Genomic DNA, 15,188 nt, shown 5'->3' on the forward strand with positions numbered 1-15,188 from the left:
ACCTTGACCCTGTCACTAATATTTACGCTAACGTAACCCATAACCCTAATTACACCTTAATACTAACTTTGAAACCAAGCTTTATTATAGAACCCTAACCCTAACACAATTCCTTATCCTTAAACTCTAAAATTAACTCTAACCCTAATTAAACCATAATTTAATTGTATTACTAACCTTGATTCTAATTGAACCCTAACCCTAACCATACACTAATTGTAATTGAACCTCAATCCTTACCCCAACCATTGTCCAAGAATAATAATCCTAATTGTAGCCTTCCCTATACCTAATCTTACCATAATTGAAACTTAACCATAACCTAACCCTAAACTTAACTTTAATGCTGGAAGTAAACCCTACCTCCAATTTTAACCCCAATCTCATTATAATTAAACCCTAACCATAATCATACCCTAATTGTAGCTAACCCTAATCTAGCCATAATAAAACCCTACCTCCACCTTGAAACCTATTAGAGGCACCTATTTTTATTATTTTTCACCCTAAACTCTAATAGGCACCTCAAGAAAGATATATTTAGGCATATTTTATATATATTATAAAATTTAATATACATAAACCAAATGACCCTGAGGTGTGTAGACCGGTTGGTCAAGCCACTAAAAGACATGGACAATCGACACACGTTCAAACCTTGTCCAAACGAGAAAGCCAACTTACCTAGCTACAACCAGGGTGGGTCCCCTACGGATCATTATGTGGCCCAAAGGATTAGTCTTGCCTAACCTTGACTGATTCAACAACAAGGTTATAGGCCAAGTCTTCATGACACCTCTCAAATAACAAAAAAACAATCATTTATTTATTTTCTTAAATGATTTATAACTATTTAATTCTTTTTTCTATCTTAATAGTTAATTGCATCTTTAAGTTAGCCAACTCCTTTAGATTAGTTGACTTTGTCTCATTTTAGGAACTTCTTTTGTTAGTCATCAATCTATAGTTTCATCTTCGAATAGAAACTTGTTCTTGACAATTGTCCATCAATGAAATTAGATAATTTATTATTTTCTCATCATTTTGAAATGGCAAACTTCAATTTTTCTCAATTTGACTCTACAATCATTTTAGTTAACTCAGATCTTCCTCATCTCTCAATTGACTTTTACTCCAAAATTCTACAAATTCAATCATGTCCATCATTTGTCATTCAATCGAACTAATGCAAATAGACTATCAAAATCCATCCTCAATCAAATTTAATGCTATACAATTAAAGTTGCATCCATATTCCAACAAGAGAAATCAACATCTTTTTTAGATTTGCAATGATTTTTAAATAGGAATTTATTTTGTAATAAATGCTATAGTAATTTGTGTTATCAATTTATTATTTTCAAATTTATTATTTAATAAATCACACACATGCACAATATAAAGCGAAATGGAAAAATTATTTGAACACACAATCCACACAAAGTGAATCCTACTTTAGTTTAAAACACATAGATTTGTGAGAGTCCACCACCCACAATTATTGCATATTAAGTGGATTCAAAATCGTTAAATATGAATTTATTTTTTTAATGATAAGAGTAAATTGTGTTTTCAATTTATCATTTTCATATCTATCATGTAATTGCTTACAAAACACAACACATGCACCACATAAAGGGAAATGGGAAAATTTATTTGAACAAATACAATCCACACAAAGTGCAAGTTAACTTTGTTTAAAAATGCATGTGCATGAGCGTGCACACCCACACACAACACAAAGCGAATCTCAAATTCAAAAAAACACACTCCATATAAATTAAATTTGAAAGCTCACGCACATACACACATACTCGTGAAATCAAATTTTATTCCAAAACATACTTGCATACATGAATTGAATTTCAAACAAAATTCACACACAATTTCAAACATACTTCACACCAAGTACAATCACACATAAAATAAGCATAAGTTCAAACATGCCAACATACAGACACACAAAGTGAATGTTGAAGTCATAAAACATGCTAAAGTACAAACATTCTACACATGGAGTGCATTCAAACATGACAAACATAAAGCACACATGCAACCCATAGTGAATATCAAATTCAATTCAAACACTCATAACACAGTGAATGCCAAAGTTAGTTCAAACACACACACACCACATTAATTAGCTTTCATACATATATACAAGCAAATACATACAATGAATGCGCAATTACACATAAAACATGCTAAAGTACAAAGATAATACACACAAAGTAAAATCAAACATGACAAACTTAAAGCACACATGCAATCCAAAATGAATATCAAATTTATTTTAAACACAATGCGAAAGTTAGTTCAAACACATACACACCACATAAATTTAAGTTTCATACATTTACATACAATGACTACAATTACGCAAATTCATCCACACAAAGTGTAAATTAAAGTTCTTTCATACACACACATACACTCCACAAAAATTTAACTTTCATACATAAACATGAAGCACACATGCAACCCAAAGTGAATATCAAATTTAGTTCAAATATGCCAAAATACAAACACGGAGTGAACATTGAAGTCATAAATCATGCTAAAGTACAAACATACAAAAAAATGGAGTGCATTCAAACATGACAAACATTAAGCACACATGCAACCCAAAGTGAATATCAAATTTAGTTTAAACAAACAACATAAAGTGAATGCCAAAGTTCAAACACATACATACCACTTAAATTTAACTTTCATACATATAAATGCAAATACATATCATGAATTCAATTACATATGCATTCATCCACACAAAGTAGTGAACATTATTGAATCTTTTTTGTACACACTCAACACAAAGTGTAAATTAAAGTTCTTTCATACACATACATAAACTCCACATAAATTTAACTTTCATGCAAAAACATGAAGCACACATGCGACCCAAAGTGAATATCAAATTTAGTTTAAACACACAACACAAAGTGAATGCCAAGTTAGTTCAAACACATACACACCACATAAATTTAACTTTCATACATAATGCAATTACACATGCATTCATCCACACAAAGTGATCATTATTGAATCTTTTCTATACATATTCAACACAAAGTGTAAATTAAAGTTCTTTCATATAGTCCAAACATAATTGAAAGAAATGAATCCATGTTTACAACATTTACAACATGCGCGCGCGCACACACACACACACAATGGTTGCTAAAGTTAGAACAAACACCAAGTATAACCTCACACGTAAACTAAATGCTAAATTTATAAAACATCATAGAATTTTCTCAAACACGAAGTTAAAGCACAAACCACACAAAGTTGAATTACAAAATTAGTTAAAATACAAAAACCACCACATAGTGAATTCCAAAATTAGTTAAAATACAAACAACACACAAAGTGAATTCCAAAACTAATTAAAATACAAACAACACCAAAGTTAATGTCAAAATTACCTTTCAAGCACACAAATGGAAACAAAACACATGGACATTGCTCAAACACACACACACAAAGTTAACATCAATGAAAGCTCAAAACACATTAAGTAAATTATCAAAATTAAATTTGAAACACAACACAATTCATATAAAATGAATTTCTAAGTTACAACTTATTTCACACCAACAAAAAGTGAACGCATGACAAAGTTTAACCACACATAAAATAAACATGCAGATTTTTTCAAACACATGGAATTTATTCAAGCATACCAAATCTAAACACATTTCACAAAAAAGTACTTCAAACACACACAAAGTGAATCCCAAAGTTACACAATGTTTATTCATTTCACACAGTTGTTCAAACACACTTCACACATATACAAACTAAATGTTGATGTTTAAATATACCCAAAGTTCAAACATATACCAAGATACAAACACACAAATGTGAACACATGCCTAATTTGAATAGGTTTTGCGCAAAGTCAGTTCAACCACACAAATGGTAAACACTTGAGTTAAAACATGTTTAAGTACAAATACAAAAAATGTGAATGCCAGAGTTCAAACATACAATATTCTTAATATAAGGTGAACATAAAAATTCAAATTTACACACATACTAAATTACAAACACAAGAAAGTGGTTGTCAAAGTTAAAACATATTTCACATATAGTTTGTTTGTTTCACATATTCAAAATAAATGCTAAAGTTTAAATACTGAGACAAGTGAATGTGAAAGTTAAAAGACATTTCATGCAGCATTATTGCAGTTCACACATCTTGTTCAAACATACACTTCACATATATCTTTCTTTAATATAAAATTAGAAAAAATAAAAATTATGCAATAAAAAATAAAAATAAAAAAACAATGCAGAAACACTAGGCTGAAAAAAATGGCCATGACCAATGACCATTCTCTTCAGCCTTGAAGAGGGGGCAAATTCAACCCCTCCCAAAAAAAAAAATTATTAAACAACAAATCTATTTACATATCCATTTACAAATAAGTTGAACGATTTCAGAAAATGATGCAAAAGTGCAATAGTAAAATTAAAATTTGTTCTGCATTGACTTCAATAACAATTGAGAAACTCTAGGCATCACTTTGCACTCTAGACATCATTCTACAGACATGGCAAAGGTATTTATCATTATAGTAATCAACGAATGCCAACTGCTTTTGCCACATCGACTGCTTGAACCAAATCCGAACATTAACTAATGTTGCACACTTGATCAGTATGTGGCTACTCTCCTGAAATCACAAAGAAAATTTATTAACACCCTAATAAACAAGTTTTATTTCACAAAACTCAAGTTTTGACATGTCAATACATCAACATTTCATAGCAAGATTGATATTTTAACACTCTATGGAAGGAAAAATAAAAGTTTCACAACCCCAAAATGACTAAAATCCATACACAAACTATAACATGTGTAATACATGTTACCTCTTTATAAAGTTTCTATAGAAAATGTGGCATATATTGAGGATTTGCATACAAATCACAGAAAATAACATCACTTAGCATACAAATCATAGAAAATCACATCACTCATCCGTGACGTGATATATTCTTTTGCACACAAAAGAATAGATTAGAGAAGGTAAAGTTGTTTTTTATTGATAAAAAGGTGTTAACAAATAGTTGTACATATCTGAGTATGAGTTTCCATAAACAGAGTTAGCTAGGTCCCACGTCCCAAAGATTCCCTAATTGCATAAACAGAGTGGGCTAGGTCACACTGAGTGAGCTAGGTCCCACATCCCAAAGATTTCCTAATTACATAAACAAAGTGGGCTAAGTCCCACATCCCAAAGATTTCATAATTACATAAACATAGTGTGATAGGTCCACTACCCAACACTTAATGTTGGCACAGACTAAAAAGTTCATAACAGAGCCTTTACTCATCCCATTAATTTTGGAATGTAGCTCGTAGCCATCTTGGTTTGGAGAAAATATCAGGAGCTAAAATACGGATTTGAACTGAAAAATAGCCCAATGCCTGTGTCTGTAGTAACTTTAAGTCTAAGATAAGCTTTTGAAGCCAAATGTCTTGTGTAAAGAATAGCTCAATTCATTGTGGTACAACTCTATTTAAGACCTGATTTTTTTGTGAATGGAATGAAGTTGGGTTGGACTAAAAGCAGGGATTGATGGAAAAGTAAAGACTGTAATTGTAAGAGAGAAAGAGACCATTTAATCTGCAAACAATAACCATGTTTGGGAATCATAGTTTTTCATGTCACTGCCAAGTGAAACACCAATTCGTGACTGACAGATCACTTGTGGTATCCACATGGGAATTGCTTTTCCATTTGCCAAATATATTGTTCAACTAGGTCTATAGCCCTATCCACCATTGGTTTCAAACTAATGACCTCCAATGTGGAGAACACATGCCTTCACCATCAGCACCCCCACCCCTCAAGAAGTACAGAATTTGGCACCCTTTAGCATTAAGTTGTTAAAAATAATCTAATGTGTATACAGAATCACATACATAGCAACAATTCTTAGTGCATTTTGAGATATGTTAATTTGAAGACCATACAAATTGAGATTTGACATTACATGTGTCAACTACGTATTGAAAGCAACTTGTAAACAATCTTCTTGAATAAGTACAAAACTAAGTAGTAAGGAAGAGAGGTAGAATCGTTTGCTTCTGATGTCAGACATACTTGAATGGCCTTTGATTTCAAGCAGTACATCTAAATATTAGCAACTAGGGAATGCAGTATACTATTTTTTAAGGTGCACCAAGCAGATAAAATCTTACAATTATTTACTTACTACTTTTATGCTGAGTATTCTGAGATAAGTCTTCCTTTTAAATTTTCTTCCCAGATTTCGCAGTAATTTCAAAGTGGTGGCTTAACATGAGATTAATAAGCAAACTTATCAAGTTCTTCAGCAAATAGAAAAGGGTACATACTATTTATTTGGGACTTCAGATAAACAAAATTTTATAGCTTTCACTAGCTGTTTGGCTATTTCCTCACCATCCTCCTTATCGTCAATACTGCAATAGTGAAAACAAAAAGATAAGACAAGAACTTCAGTTAAAAAAAACATTAAAGATTGGATCCAAATCAAAATACTTCGGAAAAAAAATTATGCAGACCAAAAAGAAGAAAAAAGATCACAAAGATTGCTTAGATATTGAGAGATAGTAAGTCAAAAATTGGAAATAAAACTAAAACTGTGCTTCAAGTTTTCCAGTAAATATGTACAAAGACAAATTTTCGTATAACAATTTTACTGTAAAGATTGAACACAAGATTTAGCATAAAATGGTAAAAATTATCTGTAATACCAAAAACGGCTAAGAGATCATTTATAATGTGTTTTTCACATTCTCTCGTTTTACAAAGACGTTCATTAACCTCTCTCATATGCACATTAGGACCAAAAGTCATGATCCCTGTACTTGATACTTGATTGCTAAGATATGTCCTCCATAATGAGAAATCAACCATTAAAAATTCCTTCACAACAATTGGGGCCTCAGATACTTCAACAAGCCACGATATGATCCCCATATTATGCATCACATATGAGACTAAAACCAATTTATTTTGGATTTGTCTACTTCTAGTGTAATTTATTATGGGGATACAAAATGGTTTCAAGTTTTTCAATCATATGAATCCTGGGTAATGAATGACTTCCAAATGTAATAAGGGGACAAACTTTCCTTTAATATCATTGTTGTGATTTTTCACCCATTATCCATAGCTTGAAATTATATAGCAAGGTCCAAAATATTTGAAAGCATGCAAAAGTCTTTTATTCAAATTGTACCTTTCAGCCTAGCTATACAATGATTTAATGTAGGTATTATCCTCTTGATCCAACATATGTTCTTTTTCTCCCTTGAAGGATTGCCTCTTACTAGCAAAAACCTCCAACTCCCATATTCAAACTCAATGATTTTCTACTTTATCCATCCTGGTTCTTCAGCTTGTTTCACATTAACTACTATATTGGATGCCTTGCCAAGCAACTGGAGTGCTCCTATTCAAACTCAATGATTTTCTACTTTATCCATCCTGGTTCTTCAGCTTGTTTCACATAATCTATTATATTGGATGCCTTGCCAAGCAACTGGAGTGCTCCAGTGAGGCCTATGGCAATCCAACATGCTAAAAGAGATTTTCCTCATTCCAATCAATCCAATAAAATGATAACGACAAATTTATGGTTTGGGTCTTAAATAATTGTATGTCATAAAGTTGAGAATCTCAATGTCAAGTATAGATTCTAGTGCTGCCAACAATACGAACATATTCTCCCATTAGATCAAACAATTCAAAACTTGAAACAAGTTGCAGTTCTGGATGATACATGATACTTGAAACAAGTTGCAACTTGAGCATGCCAATCTACATCGAATTCTACATGACAACTTAATTATAGATCTCTTTAAATATTGGTCTTTAATTATGGAAAACATACTCTAGTGAAATGTTTTTTTACTTTTTAGCAAGCAATGTTGAGCATTCCTAACTCCATTAAGTTGTGATCATTCAAAAAGTAAGCTGGCGCACTTATAGTAATGTTGTCTCAGTTTCCAAACTCGGCAGGAATTCCTAAAAAATAATCTTGGTCATTTTCATTGCTCTGTAATAGCAGACAATAATGAAAACTAAACTAAGGTGTAGGGAAACTGAATAATCCCTGTGACGTAGATAGTTAAACTGTATACTTACAAACTTATACTCAGTTAAACTATGGACACTTACAAATTAATACTCAGCTAAATTGTGGACTTGAGTTCTGCAATCGATCAAAATTGATATTCTAGTTCAGGTTTGAAAAGACTTTACATATTATATGCAGAGATGGAAAGCTAAGTTGTATATGGTAATCAGAGGTTTGAAATCCAAAATCCATATTAAAATTGTTCAATAGATTTAAAGTGAGTTTACATCGGGTGAAACAAAATTCATATGGACTTTTGGGTTCAAGAATGATACAGATTTCAAACTTCATGAAATTGTAGAGGTGAGATTGTGAGTGAATTACAATTAAATGCAGTCTCAAGTCTGTATTATTAATTATAAGACTACAGACTTGATCTATATGCTCCGTTAGACTCTATAAAGTGACTGAGAACTAAAAATTTAAATATGGTGAGCTAGATTGACCACTCTGGATTATACATATTTATGGGTAAAAGAATTAAACTAATTACGGTAAATAAAAAATTAGATTCTTTATTTTTGAAATTCGATTAAATAAACAAAAGGCTGGCAAAATATAAATTTGTAATCAAATGCAAATTCAAATGTTCGTACCTATTGTATTTCCTCGTGCTTGTGATATGTAGTTCTGCTTCATTTCTCCTCCTCCTCCTCCTCCTCCTCCTCATCATCATCATCACTACTGCCTGAAAAATCACCACCCACGAAAAAAGACAAATGCAAAATACCAAAAAAGCCTTTTTGAAAACAATCTACACATAAAAATACAAATGAAAAACACATACCAAACATATTAGAGTAAAACTTACAGACAATAAAAACAGAGGCGACATGGCCATGCCAAACAAAAACAGAATGAAAGCTAAGAAAAAAAAAAAAAAACATAGAATGATGGACAAAGAAACCAACAAAACAGAATATGATGTAAACAGAACTTTCTAGACATTCATTAAGTCACTGAAGTGAATCTGACTTCAACAAACAAACTGTTAACATCAATGTGAATGAAACAAAAAATTTGTATATTAACATTACTATTAAATATATATAAATTCAAGTTCACAACAAATTTTAATTTATTTTAAAATTACTCCACTTTTAGCATAAGTAGCCATTTGCTAAATGCCTGCTTTATGTTATCCACATCATTGTTGTTTTCCTGGAGCTACACCATCTCCAGCAATGCGTGCAACATGCTTACATGTTGTCTTCCCTTATATTGGCTGAGCATTCTTCTACCTCTGCAAATTTTGCTGGTCCATGGCTACCATAATAAGCTAATATACATACTGATTCTCCTTTCCGAAATCAGTCTTGTTAGACAATTAAAAATTTAAATCATTTTAGCCACAATATTGCTATACTGACACAGATAATAATCAAAATTTCAAATGTACATTGCCCCTCCTTTGAGCTTAAGATATATTTCCCATGAGGTCTTAAGGGAGTGACAGAATCTTTGTTATTATGAACATTCAAACCATGTGATAAATAATGTACCATGCTAGAGGGCAGAAACCTATCCAAAGTTTGGTCAAGAGTCCTGTAATCAAATATCTTGTGTCATCATTATGAAGAAAACTCCATAATATGCGTTGTTCTGGTTGGTAGATCTCTAATATAAAGATAAGTAAGAGAAGGACATGTGGCTTGATCATTAGGAAGATAAGTGCGAAGATTGGTTGCTTGACGATCTAATATGTTTGAAGACGGGGTTCTAACAATATTAGTTTTGAATAAAGGTTCAAAGAAGTCACCTATGACAAAGCTTACAAGAAGCAAGGTAGCAGAGCATACTTCAGGAGATCATTTAAAAGGTCATTCATAGGCCCCTCAATGAGTAAACCCATAAGATGGTAACCTACAGAATGTCAAGTTCCCACATGCTTCTTGAATGGTAAGTTTGGGGTCGTCATTGTTCTCTATGGTATAGTGGTGTTGAGAAAAGGAGAGCCTTTTGTAAACTTCAAAACTTGGCCAAACCCTAACTAAGAAAAAACTCCATAAAAAAGAGTACGAATGATAGAAATAGGGTTTGAGTGAAGTCCTTAATACTGTTAAACCTCATATCAGGATTATCATAAATTTAAAACCCTTGTGATCATTTTTTGCCTCTGTCAACTATAAAAGTCTTCTGTGAATATTTATGTTGAGTTTTGCTTTATTGTCAATGAAAGAGACTATGCAACGGTGAAAAGGAAGAGGTTGACATTACTGCATGAATAGTAGAATGGTAGGTCATGAATTTCATAACTATGATTATAATGCTTTGATAAATTTTAGAGGGGCAGTATCAAGCTGTGAACACAACATCATAGGGTGAACTATGAATAAGTCATGAACATCTTCAGACTTCAATAAACAAACGCACAAAGATGATAGTCCTAGTGATGACAATCCTCATGTCAAATCATAGTGGGAAAACTTTCTAGATGGATAATTTCATTGATTTGGCATTTCATTTTTACAGTACAGTTCATTCCTTGAAATATCCATAAAAGAAAAGGGTGATAGTCTTTGCAAGAATTGTTAACCTTGAAAATCCTGAAGTAAGAAGTCTGCCATGCTCAGTTCACTAAACTTGCATGCCTTGACTGAAATTGTATATCCATCATGATACATTGAAATCAGAGAGCGTGATCTAGACAATGACAGAGTTGAAAAGGTTAAGTAGGACAAAGAATCAGTGACAGTGTACTGGGACTTGTGGAGTGCATCATGAAAGATGTATGACAGAGGCCAAAGCTTTCAATAATCAATAAGAGCATAGAATACAAAGAGAAAAGATAGCAAGTACCACTATCAAAATTCTCCTTAGAATTCCTATGTCTGAGTGAACACCAAAATGCTGAATATCGATACAGTATGCATGGTTGGAAGACATTGTTAAATGAATCATGATAGTGAACAAAACTGCTATGAAGGTATGAGAAATATGAATCAAAACACTATAGGTAGAGGTGGTTTAGTGCATATGACAGGGCCATTGACAGATTATATGACAATGTGATAAATTAAACCAAGTGAAATAATGGCCATGTGGATGACAGTAATAAATACCAGTGCATAATAGTCCAAGGATCATAAAATAAGCACAAGGGAAAGTGGAAAGAAAGTTAAAAATTAAAAGCAATCAGAATCCTAGATGGTAGTAGAGGTTCGTGACAGTGAACTAATTTGCAAATTAGAGATTCTAGGACAAGGGCATGGTATTTTGACAAAATCTGGGTCAAGTGGCAGTCTAGAGACCTAATCATCATAAAGGAGAATACAATTCACGCATAACAGTAGCAAGAAAAAATCTGTGAGTTCTTTCTTCAAGTTCTATGGACTGTTGGAAAAAGTAGATAGTTTTTATGACACAGAAACAGTATGATAATTGTATCAAGGCCCAAACACTGATCTAAGAGAAAAACATTTAGGAGATAAATAACAAAAATGCATGGTAGAGGCATGACAGTAGGATGGTAAATATAAAAAGACCATGCACCATGCAATAGTGAGGTGCTATAATAGTCACTAAAGTTCTCATGAATGATTGTCGGTCTTTGAAGGATACAGATGACAGACCTAGTAGATGACTGAACTTGACAGAGACCTCGTAGGGAATCAGATGAACAAGATATGCATAAAACATGGGAGAAAGATGCTTTAGTGAATCAAACAACTGGCAGCTACTATTATTAGTATTAGAGAATCTCCTACACCCTCTTAAGGGATTTGATCACCTGCAAGTCGCTTCTCACATGACCTGAAATCAGGGAGAGGGTAGTCATGGTAGCCTGGAGGAGTTTTAGATAGTTGCAAGCATATAAAGATCAATTGGTAAGTTGGAAGGTAGGTGAGAAGATATAGAGGACAATTTGTGCAAGGACAATTGCAGACAGGGGATGAGTCAGCTGGGTTCCCAAGGAAAGGAATTGACTCAACAAGCAATCAAGGAAAGCATAAGATATCCTAGATTGCAGACCAACTTCTTCAATTGCTGCCAAGCATTAATTTAATATTATAAAACTAATGAAATGGTAACAAAAGTCCTAGATTGCAGACCATCACTACAGAGTACAGAGATGAGTCAGAATGTCTCAAATGCTATTGCTCAACAGAATCTTTGTGTTCTCTATTGGCCAAGTTAACATTCATGTCATAAAAATAAAATATGATTACATTCTACATGGCATAAAATACAATTCTATCGTTTTTGAAATTAAAAATTACCTTATCAAAAACATATATCCATTAACCAGATGAAACAGAAAAGAGGAAAAACCACCAGATCAATTTAAGTAATTAAACTCGAGAGGAAAAACCACCAGATCAATTTAAGTAATTAAACTCGAGAGGAAAAACCAGCAATCAATTTAAGTAATTAAACTCAAGAATTCCTTTGTAGACGTTGGGTATGTGGGACTTACAACATTCCTCCGCACATGATTGGTGTTGCGGATGACCTCTGAGGCGTTGGAGACATCACTCCCTCGGACAACATTCCTCCGCAGATAGGGCACACCAAATGGTAAATTCACCCCTTGCAGGAAAGGGCATCGAGCCCTATACCACGAACCCATAAATTCAGTTCCCTAAAATCTTTCATCTCTATGCTTACCATGGCCTTGAAGCAGCAATAACCAGAGGAGTACGCATAGCTAGTACATTCCGAATCAATGTACGCAGGGAAACACTGAACATTGCGGATGAGCTATTCTTCTAAATCAATGGCCATATATATAATAGGTTAAGGAATAGGAGCGTGTTTTTGTTAACGGTAGCATGCTTTTTTCAGCTGCAATATCTATCTATGGAGCGTGTTTATTAACGGTAGCATGTTTTATTTTCAACGGGTGGATTCGAACCAGTAGCATGCTTTTTTCAGCTGCAATATCTATGGAGCGTGTTTTTAATGGCAGCATGTGTTTTCAACGGGTGGATCTACAGAAGCCAAAAGAAAACCCCTGCAACCGAAAGCATTCCCATCGTGAACCTAGGCGGGAAGTAGTATTATAGTTTGTGAATGTTTTTGGGTTTAATTATGTAATATTTTTTTATTTACCAATGTTTCAATCATGCTTCAAACTCGGAATTATATTGTTTTTTTCAAATTTGTAAGATTATAATGGTTAAAAAAAAATACAAGGTATTGAATTGTTTAATAAAGTATAAATGACGGTTTTGATTATGTTCTAAAGAAGATGTGAATCGATTTATAGAATTGTTTAATAAAATATAAATGACGATCTTCATGGAATTGAAACCCTAAAAAATACACACTAGCTAACCACAAGGCATATAATTTTCCAATTTCAAAGAACTTAAAACATAATTCTCCAACATCTCATGGCTACCCAATACTTAGGATAGCTCCATATTTTCCCTCCTACATACCTATGTCCATTGGTGTTTAACTGATTTTATGTTACAACAACCTTTATGAAAAATCCAATACCTCCAAGTTGTTGCTAGCTAAAAATGCACATACATGCATGCAAGGACCAATAAAGAGCATTATAAAAAAAACATTTTATTCATTTAGAACTTTAGTGAAAGAATAAGGATGCTACTCTTATCTTAATTTGATTTGTATTTGTCAGTGACAGAAGTTATTTATATTTGGGAAAGCTTATGGTGAGTAAACAAGATAATGAAATAATAGTTAGGTGTACTATTGACAGCGAATGTAGTAATATGATAATGGTGTATTATGCATTTTTTAGACAAAATTTTCTTACTCCATCAATCTATTGTATTCATTTGCACCAGTTTATTTCATCTAGAAAAAGAATGGTAAATTGTTTCAAAAATATATGTTTATGTGCAATTGTATCAACAAAGTATTTCATTTAAAAATATCTATGGTATTCACAAAACATATGTAGTAGTGAAAATGAAACACTATCAAATTTTATATACCATTCTCACAATAATGCTTCAAAAACATAGCATAGCACTTTAGGATCCAAAAATCACACAGAGAGAAAGAATTTAATTTCGTTGTTTATGTTCCATGTAGTTTTCTTAAGAATGAATGTGTAGTAATCCATGTTGAATGAAGAGAATAGTAGCATAGTTGTGTTTATATTGAGGTGTTAAATGCTTGCATAAATTAGAATAGAACTGATATTCTGGTATCTTTTGCAATATGGTTATAAGGCCATCAACTAATGTTTTTGTTTGAATAACATTATTTTTCTCATAATATTTGCAATAACATGGATACGAAGAGGCCACATGGGTTGCTAATGCACTTTGAAAAAATAATGATTTATCTAGCTTGTAGTTGGACAGTGCTAGATATGTATTTTTTTCCTTTCTCCATCACTTGACAAGTTCAAACTATATCTTTGATATGAATTCATCTAGCTCATGTTTGGCCAGTGCCTAATTTCATTAGGGTTTTCATTGTGCGGATTTTCTTAAAATCCTTGTTCAATGGTGAAAAGGATGAACAAATTATTAAACAACTTTTCCAAAATTCTTTGTTCCTAATTGCATGTAGACACGTGTGTGTGTAATTTGATACATCTATCATAAATAAAAAATGATAGCTAGCATCTAGATATTTATTTTCTTAGCCTGTCACTTGATATATTTATTGGTGAGATTAAGTGGTGTACCTAGTAATTTCTTCGCCTAGGTCCTAATCACACGTGTTACTTAAGTTTACTTAGGGATTGTGATTGGGAAAATGGGATCGGATGGTTTAGGACCTAACCTGACTTTCCTCCACACATTAGAATATGAAAGATCCTAAGGAAGTGATTCACTTTGACTACTTCAAGTGTGAAAGAGAGTCAAGGAATACTTTTAGGTCTCCTATTCCTTTGCTATTATGAAAGGAAAGTGAGCTAAATGTGCAATAATGATGAACTAAGCTAGGGAGATGAATGAAATGACTATGTAAACTAAAATAACAAAGAGATACTGCACTAAAACTAAGATATAGAGTACAAATCTGGAAAGAGAATTATGGTATGCACCTGTCACAAAAATTTGAGCCAGAATGAGCCGCACCAAGGCGTTGGGCACCTTGGTCCTAGAGATTGTACT

General features: G+C 32.7%; 1 protein-coding gene across 3 annotated transcripts; it reads right to left on the bottom strand.

Annotated features, from left to right (window-relative positions):
• Positions 1 to 4,392: 4,392 nt before the first annotated feature.
• Positions 4,393 to 13,123, bottom strand: LOC131065861 (uncharacterized). Of its 3 annotated transcripts, none has more exons than XR_009111485.2 (4): positions 12,560 to 13,123; positions 8,739 to 9,397; positions 6,374 to 6,460; positions 4,393 to 4,682 (listed from the first exon to the last, which is right to left on the bottom strand). XR_009111485.2 is itself a non-coding variant. In XM_058000505.2 (4 exons), coding segments are annotated over exons 1-4 (333 nt in total). In that variant the 5' UTR covers positions 12,713 to 13,123; the 3' UTR covers positions 4,393 to 4,681. The 3 variants fall into 3 exon arrangements, 2 of the variants coding, with proteins under 2 accessions (XP_057856488.2, XP_059063357.1); XM_058000505.2 differs by having other exon boundaries at positions 8,739 to 8,830; XM_059207374.1 differs by lacking the exon at positions 6,374 to 6,460 and having other exon boundaries at positions 8,739 to 8,830.
• Between the last annotated feature and the right edge of the window lie 2,065 nt (positions 13,124 to 15,188).

The sequence above is a fragment of the Cryptomeria japonica genome, chromosome 6 (assembly GCF_030272615.1).
Source record: "Cryptomeria japonica chromosome 6, Sugi_1.0, whole genome shotgun sequence".
Classification (NCBI taxonomy): Eukaryota; Viridiplantae; Streptophyta; class Pinopsida; order Cupressales; family Cupressaceae; genus Cryptomeria; species Cryptomeria japonica.